The following is a 23,032-nucleotide window of genomic DNA, read 5'->3' on the forward strand; positions in this document are numbered from 1 at the left end:
GCATTTTCCATCATGAGTCCTTCAGAGCTGTCTTAGATCCTTGCGTTGCTAAGAAGAGCTAAGTCTATCAAAGTTAGTCTTCGAACATTGTGGCTGTTACTGTGTACAATGTGCTCCTGGTTCTGCTCCCTTCACTCAGCATCAGTTCATTCAAATCTCTGCAGGTTATTATGAAGTCTGTATCTTCCCCATTTCTTATAGCACAATGGTATTCCATTACCTTCACATACCACAACTTGTTCAGCCATTCCCCAACTGATAGGTATCCCCTCAATTTCCAATTCTTTGCCACCACAAAGAGAGCTGCTGTAAATATTTTTGTACATGTGGGTCCTTTTCACATTTGCATAATCTCTTTGGGATACAGACCTAGAAGTGGTGTTGCTGGGTCAAAGATTATGCACAGTTTTATAGCCCTTTGCGCATAGTTCCAAATTGCTCTCCAGAATGGTTGGATTAGTTCACAACTCCACCGATAAGGCATTAGTGTTCCAAGTTTCCCACATCTTCTCCAGTACTTATAATTTTCCTGTTTGGTCAGGTTAGCCAATCTGATAGGTGTGATGTGGTACCTCAGAGTTGCTTTGATTTGTATTTCTCTAACCAATAGTGATTTAGAGTATTTTTTCATATGACTATAGATAGCTTTAGTTTCCTCGTCTGAAAACTGCCTGTTCATATTCTTTGACTGTCTATTGGAGAATGACTTATATTCTTATAAATTTGACTCAGTTTTCTTTATATTTTAGAAATGAGGCTTTTATCAGAGACACTGGTTGTAAAAATTCTTTCCCAGTTTTCTGCTTCCCTCCTAATCTTGGTTGCATCGGTTTTGTTTGCGCAAAAACTTTTCAATTTAATGTAATCAAAATTATCCATTTTGCATTTCATAATGCTCTCTCTCTCTTGTTTGGCCATAAATTCTTCCATCCTCCACAAATCAGACAGGTAAACTATTCCTTGCTTTCCCAATTTGCTAATAGTATCAGTCTTTATATCTAAAACATGTACCCATTTTGACTTTATTTTGCTATATGGTATAAGATGTTGATCTATGCCTAATTTCTGCTATACTATTTTTCAGTTGTCCCAGCAGTTTAGGGTCAAATAGTGAGTTCTGATCCCAGAAGCTGGAGTCTTTGGGTTTATCAAACATACATTGCTATAGTCATTGACTACTGTATCTTGTGTACCTAACCTATTCCACTGATCCACACCTCTGTTTCTTAGCCAGTACCAAGTAGTTTTGATGACTGCTGCTTTATATTACAGTTTAATATCTGGTATGGTTAGGCCATCCTCCCTAGCATTTCTTTTCATTAATTCCTTTGATATTTTGGACATTTTCTTCTTCCAGATGGATTTGTTATTATTTTTTCTAGCTCTATAAAATAGTTTTTTGGTAGTTTCATTGGTATGGTCGCTGAATAAGTAAATTAATTTAGGTAGAATTGTCATTTTTATTATATTAGCTTGGCCTACCCATGAGCACTTGATGTTTTTCCATTTATTTAGATCTGACTTTATTCGCGTGAAAAGTGTGTCATAGTCATGTTCATATAGGCCCTGGGTTTGTCTTGGCAAATAGACTCCCAAATATTTTATAGTGTCTACAGTAACTTTGAATGGAATTTCTCTTTCTATCTCTTGCTGTTGGGCTTTGTCACTCATGTATAGGAATGCTGAGGATTTATGTGGGTTTATTTTATATCCTGTAACTTTGCTAAAGTTGTTTATTATTTCAGGTAGTTTTTTACTTGATCCTCTAGGATTCTCTAAATAAATCATCACATCCTCTGCAAAGAGTGAGGAGCTTCTTAACTAATAAGAGGACACTGTCTATAGCAGAAATCAGAAACACCTACTCCAGATAGAGACAGACATGGAGAGACAGGTGCTTTGGAGAAGAAGCCACTTCTTGGAGTAGGACTCCCAGAGGCAGAAAGAAAGGCTAGTTATGGATTCAAGAGAGAGTTATTCCTGGAAATAGAGAGTTACATGGAAGAGAGGAGCATACCCCCAGAGCCTGGCTGAGATGTTGCGGGACTGTGAGGGGAGTAGGATTTCTTGCTTGTTTGTTTTTTTAGAATTCCACTAGAAGAGAAAAAGCTTCCAGGCCATGCAGTTCTAAAATTCAATTGCCCCGAGGGCACGTACTCCCTACATATGCACCTCATTTCTATGTGTCGCACTCTAAGTGTGAGCCCCCTCTTCCCATGACTGCTGTAACTGTAGGAGAGTGTGCCTCTGATTTATGGGGGCTGGAGGAATGTTTGGATCTCAATAAATGCCTTTGCTAAGAGCTGTTATCTATCAGCAGATTGAGAAACAAGGAGAAGCAAAGCAGAGGGGCTCATGAGCTCTAGTGTTTGAAGTGAGTACCCACAAGGTAATCCTAGGCACTGGGGGGTGGCTGCAGCTTGACACACTTTCACATTTAATCTGCACTATTAACATTTTCTCTATCACTTTCTTATTTACCAGGGCTAGGAAACCTGCAGCCTCCAGGTCCACAAGTGCAGCCCTTTGACTGAATCCAAACTTCACAGAATCCCCTTAATAAATCCTCTTAACAAACAAACAAAACAAATCCCCTTAATAAAAGGATTTGTTCTGTAAAACTTGGACTCAGTCAAAAGGCTGCACCCAAGTACCCAGAAGGTCACCTATAGCCCACCCCTGGTCTAGACAATCAACAAAACAATAAATCAATTCTTAATTTGTAGCATTTGCTGGTTTCTGATGCTGACAATAAAAATTTAACAACTCTCTCCCTGGTATAACTTGGCTCCAGTGCGCTGTGGTTAGTAGCCACCTTCTGCAGATCCAAACTACCAGTGCTGAGATTAGAAGGTAGTCCAGAAAGAGGGCTACCTGAATTTGCCTCAAGTACAATTTCCTTCATTGTTCCTAGTTAGGCCTTCTGGAACCCAGCAGATTTTGCAGATCGCTGTCAAACAACAGGAAGACGGAAGAGACTGTATTAGATACTAACTGAGAATGGAATGGTTCCTGGAAGGTTTTTTTTTCCCCTAACAAAGCCCTAATCTCAGTTTATTTTTCTACATCATCATTATAATAGCTAGCATTTATATAGTGCCTACTATGTGCCAAGCATGTTACAAATATTATCATTTGATTCCCACAACTGAGATAACAGTACTCACTGGAGAATCAAATGAGACATTTGTAAAATGGTTAGTGCAGTGCCTGGCGTATAGTAACCTGAGAGGTACCTACTCTGAGAAGCAGGTGCTATTATTATCCCCAGCTGACCGTTGAGGAAGCTGAAGCAGACAGAAGTGACCGGCCCAGGGTCACACAGCTAGTAAGCGTCCAAGGCCAGACACTCTGGAAACTGAGGTAGACAAAGGTGCCTTGCTCAGTGTCACAGCTAATGAATGTCTGAGGTCAGATACTCTGGTTTTTCTCTACTCTAGGCCCAGCTCTCTGGCATTGCAACACCTGGCTACCTAAAAAATTGATAGTGGAAATTTCTAGTTAGGAAAGAATTCTTTCAGTGGTTTCTCATGAATCTAGGTTTTATTAGAACTCTTCTCAAATTATCCCAAGAAAATCAGCTTTGTTTGACTTCCAGGTTGACTAGAAACTCTCCTAGGAAAGTACTGATATGCCATATTGCCTTAAGTATCCCTTGATAGCAGTAGTAGAGGCCTGAACTCAATGGGGACACAATAAAACACAGAATGACAGATTCCAAACTTTGGAACAAGCACAGGAATCCTGACCATACATGAAAGGAATGCTTACTCTAGTGTTCCTGATTGGTACTCACCAAGCCTCAGCCCGAAGACCTCCAAGGGGAGGAGCCCACTACCTCTCAAGACAACCTAATTTTACTTTCTGACATTGCTAGGAAAATTTTCCTTGACGTCAAGCCTAAAATTGCCTCTGCAATTTCCACCCTTTGCTCCTGGTTCTACTTCATGGTGACAAAGAACAATTTGAATTACTCTTCCATATGTCAACCTTTCAGATACTTCCAGACAGTATCATGGTACCCCCTGAATCTTTTCTTCCCCAGGCTAAACATTCCCAGTTCTTTCAACTATCCTTCCAATGCTTGGTAACTGAAAGGTAGCTGAACATTGATGAATTATCACGAAAAATCTCAATACTGGAGAACTGGTAAGAGACATACCTCTCTCCTCTCAGCAGAGGGGTGTGGGATTATGAAGGTGGAAATCAGTCAAAAGGAGTCGATTTCAGTTGGCTTTGCTTGAATGCCTTTTCTTTGTCACAAAGAAGAGATTCAGTGGTGAGGGCAAGGAAAATGAAAGGTAAGTAACTGAGGTATGAAAACAAGACAACAAAAGTGACACGAGGACTAGAATCCAGGTCTCCTGACTTCTGAGCTAGTATTCTTTCCACTGTACAAGCTGCCTCCCTCACAAGTACCCAGCACAAAGCTTCCTAAACACAAAAAGAACTCGCTTCATGGATTGGGCTTCGCATGATTGTTTACCAGAATCTATCTTAATTTTGATGTTCCCTCAAATAGCCTCTGTGACCCTGGACTTTTGCTCCAGGGATGGGGCAGGACAATCAACTGGACACAGATAGGGTTCCCATGATCTTCCCATACAATCAGTATCCCTGGCACACAGAGAATTCCCTCAGCTTCCAGGGATGCAGATTCGGACATCTGGAATCCTCCTTCAGCAACTGCTCCCGATGGCGGAAGCATCTCCTTCAAAGGATCAGCCCTGTGAGTAACAAATGGGAGCCCTAAAATTTGGGAGAAAATGCAGATGAAATGGATGGGGAAAGAGCTCTGGATTTGGAACCAGAGGACCTGAGTTCAAATCTCGATTTCACTCAGCTCTCTAGAACTCAGTTTCTTCATCCGAGAGGGCTAGAGCAGATAAGTTCTAAAATTTTTCTAAGCTCTATAACCTAGGATCCCACCCACTCTGGTTAAATGTTCCATAAAATAGTCTGGCGAACAGAAGGTGGATGAAGAAAGGGAGAAAAATTACCCTTCGCAACTTGGCTACAATCTATCATGGATTCATTTCATGTCACTCCCTTTTATGAAGTTCATACACCAACTGGCCTACTTACATTCTCTGTACAATGAGCCCAATGCTTATGAGAATATGCAGAATTCTGTGCTGGACAGTCTCTCAGATCAGCTGGCTTCCTGAGCACCTGCCTTCTTCAACAGGCAGCAGGCTAGCGGCAGTCCTTCTCCACCTTCAGCCAGCCACAGGCTAGGTTAGGCAGTACTACACACACCCTTTTGAAATGGAGTGCTCTTATCTGTTAGGGGGCTACAAAAGCTCTTTTAGCTAGAGTAAAATGTTTACTGTATATATCTCATGTGTACATAGTTGTTTTCATGTAGTCTCCCTCCATTAGATTGTGATATCCTTGTGAGAGAACAGGGGTTATCACTTAACCTTTTTTTTTAATCCCCAGATCAAATGAGATAATATTTGTTGAAAGAAAGGAAAGAAGAAAGAAAGAAAGAAAGAAGGAAGGAAGGAAAGAAGGAAGGAAGGAAAGAAGGAAGAAAGGAAAGAAGGAAGGAAGGAAGGAAGGAAGGAAGGAAAAAGGAAGGGAGGAAGGAAGGAAGGAAAGAGGGAAGGAAGGAAAGAAGGAAAGAGGGAAGGAAGGAAAGAAGGAAGGAAGGAAAGAAGGAAGAAAGGAAAGAAGGAAGGAAGCAAAGAAGGAAGGAAGGAAAGAAGGAAGGAAGGAAAGAGGGAAGGAAGGAAGGAAAGAGGGAAGGAAGGAAAGAAGGAAGAAAGGAAGGAAGGAAAGAAGGAAGGAAAGAAGGAAGGAAGGAAAGAAGGAAGAAAGGAAAGAAGGAAGGAAGGAAAGAAGGAAGGAAAAAGGAAGGGAGGAAGGAAGGAAAGAGGGAAGGAAGGAAGGAAAGAAGGAAGAAAGGAAAGAAGGAAGGAAGGAAGCAAGGAAGGAAGGAAAGAAGGAAGGAAAGAAGGAAGGAAGATGGAAGGGAGAAAGGGAGGAAGGAAGGAAGGAAAAAGGAAGGGAGGAAGGAAAGAAGGAAGGAAGGAAGCAAGGAAGGAAGGAAAGAAGGAAGGAAGGAAAGAGGGAAGGAAGGAAGGAAAGAAGGAAGAAAGGAAAGAAGGAAGGAAGAAAGGAAAGAAGGAAGAAAGGAAAGAGGGAAGGAAGGAAAGAAGGAAGAAAGGAAAGAAGGAAGAAAGGAAAGAAGGAAGGAAGGAAAGAGGGAAGGAAGGAAAGAAGGAAGGAAGGAAAGAAGGAAGGAAGGAAAGAAGGAAGAAAGGAAAGAAGGAAGGAAGGAAGGACAAAGGAAGGGAGAAAGGAAGGAAGGAAGGAAGGAAGGAAAGAGGAAGGGAGGAAGGAAGGAAAGAAGGAAAAGTTGCTTAGCACAGTACCTGATACACAGTAATAAAAGCTAACCTAACAATAACATAACAACATGAAATAAATAAATAATAATACAGCGGTGCTCACTACATCCCAGGCACTGTGTTAAGCGCTTTATAATTTTTACCTCATTTGATTTTTACAACCTTGCGAGGTAGGCGCCGTTATTATCCCCACTTTACAGATGGGGGTACCAAAGTTAAGTGACTTGCCCAGGATCACACAGTACAATCTGAGTCAGGATTTGAATTCAGGTCTTCCTGACTTCAGGCCTGGAGCTCTTTCTATTGCACCACCCAGCCGTGTAGTAGTGCTACATATGTCTATATTAGGTGCTATACGAGTCCTTTTTCCTTTCTCCATCCCACCTCACAGTACCTGACAATAAACTTTAAGAAACACTTGTTGAACTGAATTGAAGAATGTGTCAGAAGAAGAAGGAAACAGAGAAGAAATAGGGAGGTGTATGGAGAAGGAACGATGCCAATACCTAACATTTATACAGCACTTTGAGGTTTACAAAATGCTTTATATATAAATATATTGATACAGTGTCATGTGTATTTATCATATATTGTTGTACGGGGCGCTCCTAAAGTCTGGACACATGGGCAAAAAGACATACTTCCAAGAAATGAAATGAATGAAATTTTCAGCCACATTTTATTTAATTGGAATATTAACAGATAACATCTTCAGTCCGTTTGTGATGCAAAGAACTCGATGCAGTAACTCCACGTTGCCGTCAATCGCCTATGTGTCCGGACCTTAGGAGCACCCTGTATATTACATAATATAGAATTATAAAATATATAGGAGACCCTAGTACACATGATCTCATTCGATCCTCAGAAGGGCTTTGCTATTTTTATAGATAAGGAAACCAAGAAGTTAAGGATCACAAAGCAATGAAGCGTCTATGGCAGAATTTGAACTCAAGACTTCCTGACTCCAAAGCTGGCTTTGTATCCATTGTGACATTTAGCTGCCCATAAATGAGAAAAGAAATAGGAAGAACGAAGTTGGAGGTTTAGAAGAAGGAATAATAGAGGGAAAGAGGAGAAATTGGAAGACACAGAGAAGTTGGGGGGATGGGGGGAGAAGGGGAGAGAAGAAGAAGGAGAGAGGAAGACCAAGACAGGAAAAGGGAAAGCAAATGGCAGTCAGTCAATAGGTAAAAAGAGAGTAAAAGGAAGGAAAGCAAAGAGAGGAGACAAGCAGGAGAAAGATCTAGTGTCAGACCCAGCTTTGGGGGCTGGAGAGTTAGGGGGTGGATTCCTGATCCCACTGGAATTTCCAGACCCCTTTCCTGATTTCTCAGGGACTCCGGTTCTACCGTATGACTTCACTGCAGTGTCTCAGCCTGGTCCAGGGCAACCTGCTTACGTGGCCCTGGGTTATGTCGACAGCCAGGTCTTCACAAGCTGTGACGGTGAGGTTGGAAGGGCCAGGCTGAGAGCCCCAGGTGCTGAAGTGGAAAGTATGGGATTGCTGCTGGAGGCCAAGGAGCTGGTCTTCCTGAAGTGACAGGAGCAGAACATTGGCTGGAGTCTGAGGAACATTTTGGACTACGAAAGCTCAGGGGTGAGTTAGAGATCCAGGCTTCAGACCATCCTCCTCCCACCACCTCTATTCTGGTCCCCGTGGGGTCCAGGAGCACTGCTCCCCCAGCCCCTTCTTCTATCCACACTCAGAGTCAACACTTCTTACAAGATTCTGGCATCTCACCTCTCAGTCCGTCTTCCCACCTCTCAGTGGGACCCCGAAGTTGGGATTCTAGGCCCCCTAGTCTTCCTGAACCCACTTATTTGGATTTCCCCCATCATGGGACCCAGACACCTTTGTGCTCTCAGACCCCACCTTTGTACATACACCCCTTTCCTTCCTGTGCTGCTTTGACTTTAGGGTGCGGAGTACACATGCTTCAGCTGTGCCATGGCTGAGAGCCCAGAGGGGGTGAAGGCTTCTGGCACTATGGCTATGATGGTGAGGACTTCACTGCCTACAGCCCAGCAACCTGGGCCTGAGGTATATCCCTCCCAGAACCAGAAAGAAGGAGGAGGCAGCTGGTAGTAGGCATCAGTCTTTCAGCAGCACGGGCCTGGCTGAAGGAAGACACTTCTGGGATTGCTACAGGTGGATCTTGGAGGCCAGGAACCTCAGGGTAAGGACCCAGGATAATCCAGGGACTTTCTCCTGCCCAAGACTTCCTGGGCCTGGGATGAGTGTCCTGAATCCTTCCTCCTTCAGCAAGAATCCAGAGATTATTAAAACTCTCCAACTAGAGAAAAGGAAAGGAGGCTTAAGGAATTCTCTACAAGGGTCTTAGGGAGACTCATGTGTTTGCATACCTCTGACCTCTTCCTTATTTTCTTCGTTGTGAGGAGATTCTTGCAGACTTTATTGGTAGGGAGGCCATAAGCTTACACAAGCCAGGGGGAGGTGAGTGGAGTAGCAAGGAGAGAGGAAGAAACTAAGAGTCAGGACCCTAACCCTTAATCCTCCCTTTTCCCTTTCCCTTCCTCACCAGTGTCTCCATCCTTCATGTGAGCCTCCAGGAGGCTCCTGGGGAGGAACATAGGTGCCTGGTATTTGGCTTCTCCCCACGTCCTATCATCCTGACCTGGCTTTGAGATGGAGAACCTCTGAGCCAGGACCCCAGAATCCTGAGGCCACCCCGCCTGGAGGAGATGGGACCTATCAGAGGTGCGCAGCTGTGAAAGTCCCATCAGGAGATGAGCTTAGATACACCTGCCTTGTGGAGCACTCAAGGTTGAACCAGACTCTCAGCCTGAGCAGGGCGAGGAGTTATCAGAGGACTTGTGGGGGCTTGGCTATATTTCTAGTGTTTAAAAACTGACCATCTTCTCCCACACCAATTTCACTTAGACTCCTAGTCTAGGTGGCACAGTGGCTAGATCCTTGGGCCTGGAGTTAGGAAGACCTGAGTTCAGAAGGGGCTTCAAACACTAGCAGGTGACCCTGGGCAAGTCACTTAACTTCTGTCTGCCTCGGTTTCCTCAACTATAAAACAGAGATGATAATGATAGCACTTACCTCCCAAGGTTGCTGTGAGGCTCAAATGAGATAATATTTGGAAAGGACTTAGCACAGCACCTGGCACATGATGAATGTTGTTTCCCCTTCCTTTCCTAGCCCTACACTCCACCCCCATCACCTACTCTTCTAATGTTCAGAAGTCTTTCCTCCTTTGTTCATAGTCATGGATTCTAACCTCTTTCTTTTCTTTACCTTCCAGGGAATAATCAGACACTTCCCCAGTGTTAAGTCTGTTTTAGGGGAGATTCCGGGGCAATGGGGAAGGGCAAAGAGCTATGGGAGCTTAGAGATGGAGATGCAGAAGTTGGGTGGAGCGAAAAGGATGATAGGAAAGTAGATGTTCTTCCACCATTGTTTCTGTCCTGTAGACCATTCCTCCCCCCTCGGAGGTACGAGAACAACAAGAGAGACTCACCTTCTCACGTGAGAAATAGAAAACATTTTTCCCTATTTCTGCTGTTGAATTTCTCTCCACCCCCTCTCCATCAGCAGCCTTGGTTGGGAATCTGGGATGTAAGTAATATTAACTGGCTCACCAAAAACAATCACCTTGAGCCGGGGAATCCTGTGAGTATTGAAAGATCTCTTTTTTTTAGAACAGATAAAAGAATTCTTACTTCACAGCAGGGAGAGGACAGAGGGAAATTGTTACCCTAAAACTCAGGACAGGATGATATAGAAACAGTTTCAATAGAAATTTAGACACATTCATAGATGACAGAACCCTAATAGATTATTAAACTTGAAATAGGAAAGGCTGGCTGACTTCTTCACACTAGCCCTCTCAGGCTTCTGTAGACCTGGATTCCAGAGTTTGACCTCAGTATTTCAGGTCTAGGACTTAACTGTCCACCTGAAACAGAATGCCCCAAAATTCTTACAAGAGACTGACTTCAATCCAACAAGTATTTATTGAGCCAGTACTTTTATGTCCAGCAATATAAAAGGTGCAAAGAAGTATCAGGCATGATCCCTGTCTGTGAAGAAGACAGTCCAGCTTGAGACAAAACTTAACATATACAGAAGTCAGATGATAATTAAGTACTAAATTGTGTGGGATAGGCTTTTAGGTGCAGTATAATAGTGAGAAGTGGCTGATGGCTTTTCAGGACTTGTGCTAAGCCCTCAACAGTCAGAAAGGAAAGGTATGGGGGAAAACAGGGGAGAGAGCAGCACTCATAAAAGAGAGGGAGCAGAGAGAAACAAGCACAAGAAGTTGATGTCAGATCTATAGCATCGTGTTTAGTTCCGGGCTGGGGCATACATTTTAGAAAAGGCACCCACAAACTGGAGGACCCACAAGGATCAGATGAAGAGCCAGGAAGTTTAGCATGGAGAATAACCTAGTATTTATATAGCACTATTACGACCATTTAACAGATGAGGAAACTGAGGCAGAGGTTGAATAACCAGCTTTTTGAATTTAGATCTTCCTGCTCTGTGTCCATCCACTCAATCACTGCGCCACCTAGCTGTTTCTGAAGGGTTAGGGGGATGATCCTAATAGCTGCATTTCCAGAATTTGAAAGGCTTGTTTGGCTTGGCCCCAAAGTGTACAACTAAGAGCAGTGGGTGGACATTGTAAAGACACACACACAATTAGAAAGTGTAATGGGTGGCCTCAGGAGGTTCTGCCCGACCCTACCCCCACCCCAGCCACTGGGTCTTCAGTTGAAGGGTTGACCACTTGTCAGGGATATTAATAGATATGTCAGGAGTGGATTGACCAGATGATCCCAGAGGCCCCTCCTAGCTCTGATTCCTTGTGAACAAAAAGGAAAAGTGGGGAGTACTGGGGGAGAAGGAGGGAGGACCTAGAACGTGAGGAAGAGGAGGAGCAACTTACAGCAGGCCAATTTTATCACTCTAATTTGGGCGGAGCAGTCCTACCCTACCGGAAAATGAAAATTCAACCCTAATCAAGGAGGGACTGACTATCCATGAAGAAGCCAGAAAGGGCAGATCTGGGGGTTAAGGTAGGAGGGAGTGGGGACCCTATCCTGGGGAACCAGGAGCAGGCAGGAGTGAAGGCAAAGGTAGGGATAAGGAATTGAAAGAGAATGAGTGGGAAACAGGAAAAAGATGTGAACCTGATCTAGACGGATGAAAGAGCTCAAGACCCTAGCACCCAAGTTGCAGAGGGGAGTGGTGCCTGGTTGATTAAAAGGTTACATGCAGCCCAGGAGCAGGAGTTCGTGGACTCTGGGGCTGGCCAGTCCAGGGAGGGAGCAAGAGGCAGTGGAGCGGGCAGGGGCGGGGGACTGGGCAGGGCTGGGGCATCAGAGCGAGGCTGGGCACCGGGGGAAGCCAGTTCCTGGCAGCTGGAAGGCAGTTCGGACACAGCTCCCTCCTCAGCCCCAGCCTGCCATGGGTCTCCCTCTGCCCTGGCTCTCTCGTTGCTGCTGTCGTCTCCTGCCCTCCTGGATCATGGCCCCCCACACCTCTCGTGGGGCCTATTGCCAGAATGCTGGGCCACCTACAGGGGAACTAGCTACAGAAGAGACCAGGAAGACCCTATCCCCAAACAGGGTAAGAAGGGTGGGGATGGGGGGGGTGGGGTGGTGCAGCATTATTTTAGACTGGGAGAAGGGACAAAACCTTAGTCCAATCCAACCTACCCGCCCCCCCAATCTTCTGGGCCCAAGCATCTAATTCTATGATCCACACCAGAGCTCCTTCCCCTTCCCTTTCCCCTTCCCCTTCCCCACCCCACCCCCTTCTGTCTTCATATAGCAGAGTCCACAAAGTCCTTGAACAGGTCCCTGGTTGAGGGTTAATTATTCGTCAGAGAGGAAGTGCAGTTTTTTCTTCCAGCAAGGCCATTCTGTCCCTTTCATCCAGAAAGAAGACCAATACCTGCCCCAGTACCTACCCCCTTTCACTGTCCTACCATAGAGCAGGTGGCCAGGCTGGGATTCATGAGAGGGGAGAGCAGGGGAAGCAGTTTTTCTCCCCAGTAAACTCAGTACCACAGCCCAGTTAAGCTCCTCCGAACCCTCTGCATCCTCCCCCCAGGGTCCAGGTCATAGAAGAGCAGAGCTGGCCCAGGCAGAAGAGCTACTGGAGCAGCAGCTAGAGCTGTACCAAGCCCTGCTGGAGGGGCAAGAAGGGGCATGGGAAGCTCAAGCCCTCGTGCTCAAGATCCAGAAGCTGAAGGAGCAGATGAGACGGCACCGAGAGAGCCTGAAAGGTGACGCCTGACAGGACCTATCCTCACCTTCCTTTATGGGCTGAACCCAAGCAAACACTTCTAAGAACCCCTTTGCCCCAGGGACCCATCCTGTTTTCCTCCTTTTCTGGAGCAAAAAGAACACCCAATGATGGAAACGAGGAATGCTCTCCTTCTGAGGAGGGCCAAGAATGGGAAGGGGTGCTCAAGGGAAGCTGGCCCCTCCTCACCCTAATAATTGAATCCCCTCACAATGATTCTATTTCCAGTCCCCTAGGGTGACTTCCATTCCTCCCCCAAGGCTGAAGAAGAGAAAAAGCACCACCCACTGTCACCCCTCAAATAAAGAAACAAAACCCTCAGACACTCAAGACACTTTTTTGTCTCATTTTTAGTTTTGTTAAAAAAAAAATCCGACAGGACAAATCAATAAGGAAATTGGGGGGATGACGTGAACAGGGCCGCTGGGGCGGGGAGGCTGGGGGTAGGTGGCAGTAGTGTCTCCTTCATCCCCACGCCCGAGCGTTCGGCTCCTGGGGAGGGAGAGGGTATCATACTCCAGGGACAGGCCAAGGCCTCTACCGAGTCTGCTCAACTGAAAAATAAAAAAGAGATTAAGATAGGGTGAGGTGGGAGAAGTGATACAGAAAAGAACTATGCAGATAGAGAGGGGAGGCAAGGCGATGAGAATTAGAGAATAATACATTCTAAGACTTGAGAGATGAGATCATAGAACCAAGCTAACTAGCAAGAGAGAAGGTCCAACACTCACTGTAGGAAGAGATGTCTATCTCATCGGGCAGTTCACTGATGTTGACCTCGAAGCGATCCTGGACGTCATTGAGGATTTTGGCGTCATTTTCATCTGATACAAATGTGATGGCCAAACCCTTTGTACCAAACCGGCCTGCCCTAGCCACCTAGGGACAAGAAGGTGGTAAAGTCAAGGAATATCCTGAGGAAGAGACAGGGCACAGAAAAGAGGAGAAGGGGCTGGAAGGCCAACAAGAGGGAAGGCATTAAAAAGGATCACCCGACTGTGTGGTTTACCCTGTGTAAGTAGGTGTCTGAGTCCTCTGGCATATCATAGTTGAAGGCGATGTTTACTCGTTCGATATCCATGCCCCGGCCAAACAGGTTAGTGGCCACAAGAATACGACGCTGGAAATCCTTGAACTGCTGATACCGGGACAACCTAAGAGTGGAGATGAGGAGGAAGAGAGCAGACAGGGAGATGAAAGCTGCCCTTAGCACTCCTTTGGCCTCCCATCCCAACTCCTCTACTCACCTCTCCTCTTGGGGCATCCCACGATGGATAGCAATGGCCGGGAAGTTCTGTTCCACTAGGAGCTGGGCCAGGGCAATGCAGCGCTGCACAGATTTCACGAAGATCACCACCTGTGTGCGGTGGGGTGAGAAAAAAGATCCAGTAACCATCTTTCCTCAGGAGATCCAATCCAATCCTTTCCTGCGCCACCAAACTACATGCTTCCGCTATCCTTACAGCGTCTTGAGAACAAGACAAAACCAGAGGGAAGTTATGGGGTGGAAGTTACCTTCAGAGAACAAAAAAGATGATTATAAGGGAAGGAAAAGGCTAAACGAGACGCTCCCCACCTTTATAAAATCATACAGACCAAGCAGACAGGAGTGATTCCCTTGGTATTAGATCTAGTGAGCCTCTTCTAAAGGACATCCATGGCATTTACATTATCCTTCAAGGACTCTTCTCCCGTCTCCTTCCCTATGCTCTATCCTTCCCACCTTCAGGCCCAGCTGACCTGGTTGAACTCCAGAACATCCAGGAGGTCGAAGAGCTTTCGGTTCTTCTCATTGTCCTTCAGCTTCACGTAGTACTGCTGCAGCCCATGCAGCGTCAGCTTCGTCTCATCATCCACGAAGATCTCCATTGGCTGGGGGGGGAGGAAGGGAGGGGACGGAGGAGGGAGGGCAGAGTGGGGGTGTTAAACCTGAGGGGGGTGGGGGTGGGTGGGGATAGGTGACTCCCAATTCACCCCATGAATGGGATGGGGAGAAGAGTTAAGATTTCAAGTTCCCTTCCCATCTCCAACCCACAGCCTCCCAAATTCAACATAGTTTCTTTCTCTATAAAACAGGGTTTTAAGTATAAGCCATCCTAGGATGTCACAAACACCCATGGAAAGCATTATTAGGGCAGGAGAACAAAGGACAGAACTAATGGCCTCCAGTGAGACCATCCAACGGCAAGAGGCTACTCAGGTGGATTAAGAAAAGATCACCTCAGTTTGCCTGGGAGAAGAGGGCGATAATGGGAGTGATCTCAAGAAGAATAGGATATTAACAATCAGATAAAACTGAAACGGTAAAAAGTAATGACAGGTGGACTTGGGGGAGACGGTCAGATCTCTTAAAGATTAGGTTGCCATGTTAAAGAGCTGGTTAAAGGAAAATAGAAGTTACTGTGAAAGACTACATTACTTCCACCTAGCTAGAACCATCTAAGATGAAACCCTTCACAGGACTGGCTTTCTCTAGAATCTAAGCTTAAATAAACTCCAGCAGTAAAGGGTGTTCAGGCAAAGAACTGAACCCTCTATTATTATATAAGGATTCTCCTTTATAGCTCCTGATCTACATACCCCCTTGAAGGGGGTGGAAAACCACCACAGAGGTAGTAACAGATTCAACCTCAATCCCCATTCGCCTCTCTAACCTCTCTAGCTAGCCCTAGGTTCTGCAAGGGAAGTGAGGGTCTAGTTAACTTAGGAGCAGGAGTTTAAAAGCCTCCTTGAAATTCATCTCTATTACCCACAAGGGGTAACAGTATTAAGAGAGGCATCCCACATGAGGGAGCAATACAGATAAACCCCCATCCCCAAACCTTACCCCACTGCTCTTTCCCCACTCTAAGAACCCCCAGCCCCACCTGGTTTCAGCAAAATAAAGATCTTCACTTGTTACCTTGCCCTTTCCCCCTCCCGGAAAAAAAAAAAGGAAACAAAAAACCAAAAAACTCCACCACCCACTCAGGAGCACCCCCGCAACTCGCATGGGTGAAGGGAGCGCAGTATGCGTAAGGTTCAGGAAAAAAAAAACCGGGAACGAAAAAAAAGGCTGGTTTGGTCCTCTGCTTCCTGGACACGGTTCTCCCGCGGCTTCCGCTGCCGCCTTCCGCTGCCGGATGCCATCCGCAATCCCCCGCCGAGCTGAGTCTCTGCTGCTGGCTCACATCTCCAGAGGGTCCAGATGGGGGAGGAGGAGGAAAGGGAGGGGAAGGAGTAGAAGGGTCTGGGGCTGAGGTGCCGAAGGCCCCCACCCCTGAAGGTGGGGAGGGGGCAGACTCATTTGTGACTTTCGCTCTTCTGTTGGCCATGCCCTGCAGTCTGTCTGTCCCTCTCTCGCTCTCCTGTCATCAGGAAATGTGGGTTTTGGGGAGATCTGAGTTTTTAGGGGAGCCAAAAGGCCCCAGTTGTGCTCGATGCCACCTTGAGGGTGTGTGCTCGTAGGGGACAAGGGAAATAGTGGGTGGTAGGATAGGACGTTCTGTCCCACCCTGCCAAAGGGAAAAAGAGTTTTGTTGTTGTTTGGGTTTTCTTATTTTGTTGGGGTTTTTTTGAATTCTACCCGCTCTCGTGTTTATCCCGACCAAGTCTTCCGGAGTTTCCCTGGCACCCGCGCAGACCTTATCACTGGCTGTCTCTATCTCTGTCTTTCCAGGGAGGACTCAGCCCTGGGGGGTCACATGACTCCATCTCAGCACTGGGAGGAGAGGGGAGAGGGTAGACTGGAGAAGGTCGAGGAGAGGGAGTAGGAAGAGACTGCGGGCAGGGGATGGAGGGAGAGAAGGTAGAAGGGTATTTACGTCTTGCATGAACTTGCGGCAGACAGGGCGGATCTCTTTGCTCAGGGTGGCACTGAACATCATGACCTGCTTCTCATGGGGGGTCATGCGGAAAATTTCCTGGACATCCCGACGCATGTCTACAAAAGAGGGGTGACGAGGAGGCTGAGCATAGAGCAACACAAGGGAAAGAGTACTTTCCAGTAATATGGAAGAAAGCAAGAGAGTCTACTACCTGGTTCCCTACCCCCTGGCTCACTTACTTTAAACCTAAACAAAGTCAGTATATTCCTTTTGGTTTTAATATGCTGCCCCACCCCCCAACGCGCACACACATCCTAAATTCTACCCAGGTATCTTCAACTTTTTCTTCCAAATCTTGCTCAAAATGCCCCTTTCAGAGTTCTCCCTAATTATGTGTACTCAATCTTCTCTTGTTAACAATTTCAGTATGCTTCTTAGTTGCAATATCTACAATTCAGCCTATCTACTAGTTCAGTTCTAGGCTATGCGCTCTCCCTTCCTACCCTGAAAGCTGAGCTCCTTTTCCCCTCCAGTATTTCCTAGAATAGCCAGGACTAGACTCTGAAAACATAAGGCAGAGTAATCAGCATACAGTGTTCTCAGATTAAGGAAGTCCTTCTACAGTCTGAAGGCACTCCTCCAACATATGGAAAGAAAAAGGCCTGAACCATTCCCTTTATTATCCCCATCACCAAAGCTGCCCAAAGTACCATGCTGACTTGCTTGGACTCCCCAGATCCCCTTTCATCATGAACCAGTGAAAACATTCATGGAAATCCAAAGAATCCCAGCTTCTGGAGCCCAGAGCCATCAGTCATGGGTGATAGATCAAGAGTCGTCCTGGCACCGAGGTGCTCCATCTTAACATGAACACATCATGTGGCTCCAAGGGTCAAATACCCTGACCTTCAATTTCCATGAGGTACGGCCCCAGTTCTGGGATCCCTCTATTCTTCCGGTCTTCCACTCACCGAGCTGTTCGAGCATTTTGTCACACTCATCCAAGATAAAATGTTTAATGTGTTTGAGATTGAGGATCTTATTTCGGGCCAGGGCTAAGATACGGCCCGGGGTCCCCACGACAACATGTGGGCAGTTCTTCTTCAGCAACTCCTCATCCTTTTTTATTGATAGACCACCAAAAAACACCGCCACCTGTCATCCAGAATTGAAAAGAAGGTCACCACAGAGAATACTTATCTTCCTATTTCCTAAACAGCCACCATTTCCCAGTCTTGACCTCTTCCCTATTTGGCTAAAACCTTTTCTTGGTATCACACAAAAACTTTAGAAATCATCTAATGCTCTCATTTTACACATAAGGAAACCTAAACTCAGAGGGACTGACTCACTCATACAGTCAGCCAGTGGCAGGATCAGGACTAGAACTCCAATCTTCTGACTTTAGCTAGTGTTCCTTCCATACCCTTCTCCTTGTAATTCTGAAAGGTCCTGCTTTGCTCTGAGATCAGGGTGAATGTACTGAGGGACCGGAGGACATTGAAAGGCAAAGCTATCGGACATCACTTTTACCCCAACCGAGACAGCCCAGTTCTGACTGGGAAGAAGGAAAATCAAGCACTCATCTGTACCTAAGCAGACAGCATGCTTTCTACTCCAATACAGTTAAGTGAGAAAAGCATAATGGGAACCTCTTAGGCCATCCATCCATCCAGTGGTCCAGATAGCCAGGCCTCAATTTTCTGCTATCCTAAAGAATGAAGACATCATGTACCTTCCAAATCCACAGACACCATTAGGGATAGAGAGCTTAAAACCTTCCCACACCACACACCCTACACTTTAATCCACACTACCACTTTCTAGAGCATCCCAAATGGTGATCAGGAAGGGACAAGACCTAAATACAATAATGAGGTGCAAGGAGAAGTAAAGTGACTTAAAAGGCAGAGAAACAGAGAAGCAAAAGGACAGAATAATAGAGTCACCTATACCCCAGCTCGAAAACCACTTAACAAAGCTAATGTATTAAGAGTCTGTGACCACTGAAAATCCACCAGTCATGAAGACAAAGGGGTTTTTGGGAGAATGATGAAATCTAATGAAAATCTCACCCACATCCAACTTTCCAAGAACCTGCCTACTGCATAAAGCAAAACATACCTGAAGACAATATTTATCCTGGAAACGGCTTCTGATTCATTTTAAGATTAGGTGGCCTAGGTGTATACTATGTTCCCAAACATATCTGACAGGTTCTTATTACTACTCTCTTTCTCCACCCTTAGTTTCTACCCTTAATCATGCCTCCTCCCCATCAATTACCTTGACATTAGGCATGTATTTGGAGAAGCGCTCGTACTCCTTGCAGATCTGAAAGGCCAGCTCCCGAGTGTGACACATCACCAGCACAGAAACCTTAGACAAGGATAGACAGATGTTCGGCAGATTGTCCTTTCTTTAAGAAAAGGCAGATCATAGCAAAAAATCCAACTGAGCTTATTAAACAATTCCAATTCTGGGAGTTAACAATTTAAGTGCTTCTTATGCACTCAAAACCAAGAGTGCCTTGTGAATTGGAGACATTTGAGAATCATTTGTTAAACCATTTTCATACATATGTTTGGTCTTCCAAACTAGAAAATGAGTTCTTTGAGAGAAGTTGATTTTTCATTGCTTCCTCCAGTCTCACCTAGTACAACTCTAAATACCAGGTAGAATTTCAAATAAACAGTCAAAAAATAAATACAATCTTAATTAAACCAAAAACCCTTAAAGTGAGTTTGGTCTTTAACAAAAGTCTATACATTTTCATGTTGGGTTTTGAAGTCAGAAAATCCCCAACTCTCACTCCGAACCTCTTCCACCATCCCCACCCCCAGGACCCATCTGCCATCAGTCAAGGGTGATAGATAGAGGTCATCTCAGCACGAAGTGCTCATGTCTCTGAGAACACATCATGTGGCATAGATAGGTATACTCCTTTCCCTTCATCGTTCCCCACAGTTTATACCTGACCAGTGACTGGCTCCAGTTGCTGCAGCGTGGCCAGCACAAACACAGCTGTCTTTCCCATGCCTGACTTGGCCTGGCACAAGACATCCATTCCCAAGATGGCCTGAGGAATACACTCATGCTGGACTGGGGAAAGAAAAGGAAAGATGATGGATTAGAAGTATCCCAGCCATACAAATCCAAAACCCCTAAAACCACCTACAGACTATAAGGAACCAGTTCCAAAATTTGCTAGAGGCAGCTAGGCGATGTAGTAGATAGACCTGAGTTCAAATCCAGCCTCAAACACTTACTAGCTGTGTGACCCTGGGCAAGTCACTTAACCTGTCTTCCTGTTTCCACATCTGCAAAATGGGTTAATAATAGCACTTACTTCCAGAATTGTGAGAATGAAATGAGACAATATTTGCAAAGCATCTAATAGTACCTGGCATACAGCAGGCACTTAATAAATGTCTATTCCCTTTCCTTTTGTTTCAGATGCCAGGGTAGTTTCTGCCCCAATCCTTTGACCTGAACACATTTCCTATGCTCAATCAGAAAGAAGTGATTTTGAATAAAGAAGCTGGTTGTGGGAGTTTTAGGCAGTAACAACCCCTAGAGGATGGGACTAGGGCTTCAGTCTACAGGGAATGACTTTTATTCCACCTTAACTCTCCAAGTCTCAACCCTCAGAAAACCGCTTACCTGCACCCGTTCCAGCACCATCTCCCCACCCACCATCTCCTGCTCACTGTCCTTCCTGATTTCCTATCCTGGGTCCACGGAGGAAAGGCGCTCACCTTCGGACGGATGCTCAAAGCCACAGTCTACGATGGCCCGGAGCAGCTCTGGCTTGAGGAGAAAGTCACGGAACCCAGAGCTGTGGATGGAGACGTAGGAACCCTTCACATCTTTCTTGGCAGGGGCCTCGGCTCCGTCCCCCCCCGCGGCCGTCTCCACGTCGTCGTCTTCGTAATCCAGGAGCTCGTTGTCCACGTCATTTTCTGCCATGGCTGGGGCAGGGGCAGGGGTCTCTACAGGGGCTCTGGGAAAGCTCGGGTGGGGGAGACTCAGGGAGCGGCGGGGGACGATGAAGACGCCGGATCCAGAGTTGGGAGCTGGGGAAGATACGATTGAGAGAAAGATGATAGATGATAACGACGGAAAAGAAAAAAATTCCCAGCAACCTCCGCTTGTTTCCATGTTCCTCCCTCTTTCTACAAACCCCGAGGTGTTTCTTCTGGACAGAGAAAAACACAAGCTGAGCACACCAAGGTCGGGTTTGGGGGCAGGGAGTTCGGGCCAGAACAGCGAGAGGGGGAGGGCCAGGTACCGAAGTGACAGAAGGCACGAGGGGCCGCGGGGCCGAGGGTCAGCGGACCATCTTATGATGACTGAGCTGGAGCGGACCCTGCAGCAGCCCCGGTAGCCATCCCGCCCCCACGCCTGCAGCCACCGAGGGTGCCATTCACCACGCGGCCGGTGGTTACTCAAGCCCCAGCCTGCCCGAGGCCTAGTCGGGGAGGGGGGAGGCTCTTCATCAATACAGTATCGCATTTTCCCTCCCATTTCGAAAGCCTGCTCTAATCGCTACCTTCTCCTGGCTTGTATCAATGGGGGGAGGGGGAGACCTGTTGGTAGTTTACAGAAACTGGGTACAGAAGCCTGCCCCCCGCAGCCGCTCCTAAGGAGGCCCACGAGTCAAGGCTCCGCGGGCAGCGCTGCTCGGGGCGGTAATTTGCGTCCTCCCCATAGTCTCGCAAACACCCCAGCTAAGAAGAGCCGCGCCCCTCGCGACCCCTCCAGCAGGAGTGGGGCCGCTGGGGGGAGAGGATGGCTCCAAAGCGCCAGAGATTACCCCGGGGCGGACGCGGCGGCGGGGACACAATGGCGCCACGGCCGCCATCTTGGGTCCTCCCCCTTCGCTCCCGGCCGCCCCTCCCCCCTGGGGGGCTCTTCCCTCCCGGGCGGGGCGGGAAAGGAGGCGGAAATAACGGCCCCGCAGGGGCCCGGAGGCCAGGGTACCGCTCTGGGCAGGGGCATCTGTCGGCCCTTGCGGTCGAGTGGCCTCGAAGAAGGGCGGATGGAGGTGGATGAGGGCCGTGGCCCCCGCTTACCTGAGCGGGGAAGAAACGCGTCTGGTGGCGGCAGCGGCGGCGACCAAGGAAAGCGGCCTCCACTTCCGGTCCCCGCGTTCCCTCTCCCCTTTCCACCCCACTCTCTTTCTAGGAGGCCAGTGCGCAGGCGCGAGGGACAGGAAGCGTGGCTCAAGGACCTCCTACGCCTCAACCGCCCCGCGCACTAGAGAGATGGCCCCCGGACCGCCTGACCGCTCGCGAACTATGAATTTCTTTCCAGTTCCCGCGTCGCCGCTCTCATCAACGCCGGGGGGGGGGAGACGTTCCCAGTACCCCTTTCTCTCCTTTGCGGACCCCCCTCTCCCCGCCACCCCGAGCTCCCCTCCCCTGCTTCGCCTTTCAGTCAGGCCCGCTTAAAGCGGCGCTCTGCGCTTGGACCGCGATGAATGGGACGCGGAAGCGGCGGCGCGTTCCCACGGGGTCCTACGCTTGCCGTGGTTGCCAAGGTGACCTAGGCGTACTTTCGTTTAGGCTTCATGCGGCCTGTGCGCGGGGTGTTACCGCGGGGCTGGGGCGGACGAGGAATGGCAGGAAAGGGAGGTGGGGGCAGGGGCTGTGGAAGAACCGGTAACCGGATGCTCTCGTCTAGTTCCTAACCTGCGACCCCGCAGGAAGAAAGGGGTGAGCATGCGGCCGTTCTGACTGGGAAGCCCGGAGGCCGCCCGGGGCGACGCAGCCGGTCAGCGAGTGGTCTTCAAGCATTGCGCTGAGCGCCGGTAATGCCGAGACAGAGGACCGCCCCCCCCCCAGTACCTCACAATCTCTAGATGCGAGATAGCCGAGAACAAACGGGACGCAGTCTCTGAGGAAGGCCCAGGGAGTTGGGGGGAACAGGCCTCTTGCAGAAAGTGGGATTTGAGCCGAGTCTTCAGGGAAGCCAAGGAGGAGGGGAGGGGCGTCTCACAGCTGACCAGAAACCCCCTCCAGCGTCCCTGGCATACGGGCCCGCTTATGCATATTCCCTGATTGATTTTGGACAACAGTAACTGACGTGCCTCAAAGTTTAAAGGGGATGGATGGCCATTGCCTAGCCACTGTCACAGGGCATGGCTAGGTCAGTCCGATACCGTGTGCCCAGGAAGGAAGGTGAATTTCAAGGACCCAAAATTAGGGACGGGAAGCATAAATTCAGCTAGAAGCCTTCCTCAGCCTTGGGGTCTTCATCCACAAAACCCTGCCTCTTCTGCCTAGGGGCAGGGGTGAAAGCAAAATGCCCTCTTGGGGCAGAGTGAAGAATGCGTTAAGATTCTCCCATTACCAGTAGTGGTGAAAGTGAACATCCAGACTCCCTAATCTGCCAGAGGAGAGCATAGTTATTTGAGAACAATCTTAATCTATAATAATGATAGCTAACATTTATCCAGCACTGTGCCAAAGGATAACAACCTTGGGAGGTAGGCGCTATTATTATCCCCACTTTTTTTTTACAGACGAAGAAACTGAAGCAAATAGGTTGTGAACTTAAGTTCAAATCCTCCGGGCCCTCTA

General features: G+C 47.5%; 2 protein-coding genes and 2 non-coding genes across 5 annotated transcripts; 1 reads left to right on the top strand and 3 right to left on the bottom strand.

Moving 5' to 3' along the window:
• Window positions 1-11,336: 11,336 nt before the first annotated feature.
• Window positions 11,337-12,917, top strand: MCCD1 (mitochondrial coiled-coil domain 1). The gene is made up of 3 exons (XM_036769094.1): window positions 11,337-11,408; window positions 11,788-11,961; window positions 12,448-12,917. The coding sequence occupies exons 1-3, from the start codon at window positions 11,373-11,375 to the stop codon at window positions 12,631-12,633; spliced, it is 396 nt and encodes a 131-aa protein (XP_036624989.1). The 5' UTR covers window positions 11,337-11,372; the 3' UTR covers window positions 12,634-12,917.
• Window positions 12,918-12,973: 56 nt separating this feature from the next.
• Window positions 12,974-21,937, bottom strand: DDX39B (DExD-box helicase 39B). 2 transcript variants are annotated; one of them, XM_036766261.1, is made up of 11 exons: window positions 21,524-21,937; window positions 20,207-20,524; window positions 19,423-19,550; window positions 18,735-18,827; window positions 17,420-17,603; window positions 16,446-16,564; window positions 14,383-14,514; window positions 13,890-13,999; window positions 13,652-13,796; window positions 13,374-13,521; window positions 12,974-13,196 (listed from the first exon to the last, which is right to left on the bottom strand). In XM_036766261.1, the coding sequence occupies exons 2-11, from the start codon at window positions 20,415-20,417 to the stop codon at window positions 13,180-13,182; spliced, it is 1,287 nt and encodes a 428-aa protein (XP_036622156.1). In that variant the 5' UTR covers window positions 20,418-20,524; window positions 21,524-21,937; the 3' UTR covers window positions 12,974-13,179. The 2 variants fall into 2 exon arrangements, with proteins under 2 accessions (XP_036622156.1, XP_036622157.1); XM_036766262.1 differs by lacking the exon at window positions 21,524-21,937 and adding an exon at window positions 21,265-21,339.
• On the bottom strand, window positions 17,254-17,332 carry LOC118858841. Its single transcript, XR_005010964.1, has one exon. It is a non-coding gene; the product is annotated as a small nucleolar RNA SNORD83 (small nucleolar RNA).
• LOC118858840 lies at window positions 19,300-19,375 on the bottom strand. The gene has a single exon (XR_005010963.1). It is a non-coding gene; the product is annotated as a small nucleolar RNA SNORD83 (small nucleolar RNA).
• Window positions 21,938-23,032: the final 1,095 nt, after the last annotated feature.

The sequence above is a fragment of the Trichosurus vulpecula genome, chromosome 7, assembly GCF_011100635.1.
Source record: "Trichosurus vulpecula isolate mTriVul1 chromosome 7, mTriVul1.pri, whole genome shotgun sequence".
Classification (NCBI taxonomy): domain Eukaryota; kingdom Metazoa; phylum Chordata; class Mammalia; order Diprotodontia; family Phalangeridae; genus Trichosurus; species Trichosurus vulpecula.

Excerpts from the sequence above, each read along its gene's own strand:
- MCCD1 (XM_036769094.1), top strand. The coding sequence starts at position 11,373 with ATGAAGAAGCCAGAAAGGGCAGATCTGGGGGTTAAG. Across the intron at positions 11,409-11,787 it reads GGGCAGATCTGGGGGTTAAG|CCCCAGCCTGCCATGGGTCT; the intron begins GTAGGAGGGAGT and ends CTCCCTCCTCAG. Across the intron at positions 11,962-12,447 it reads AGACCCTATCCCCAAACAGG|GGTCCAGGTCATAGAAGAGC; the intron begins GTAAGAAGGGTG and ends TCCTCCCCCCAG.
- DDX39B (XM_036766261.1), bottom strand. The coding sequence starts at position 20,417 with ATGGCAGAAAATGACGTGGACAACGAGCTCCTGGATTACGAAGACGAC. Across the intron at positions 18,828-19,422 it reads TGGAGCCAGTCACTGGTCAG|GTTTCTGTGCTGGTGATGTG; the intron begins GTATAAACTGTG and ends TCCTTGTCTAAG. Across the intron at positions 13,797-13,889 it reads GGGATGCCCCAAGAGGAGAG|GTTGTCCCGGTATCAGCAGT; the intron begins GTGAGTAGAGGA and ends CTCCACTCTTAG.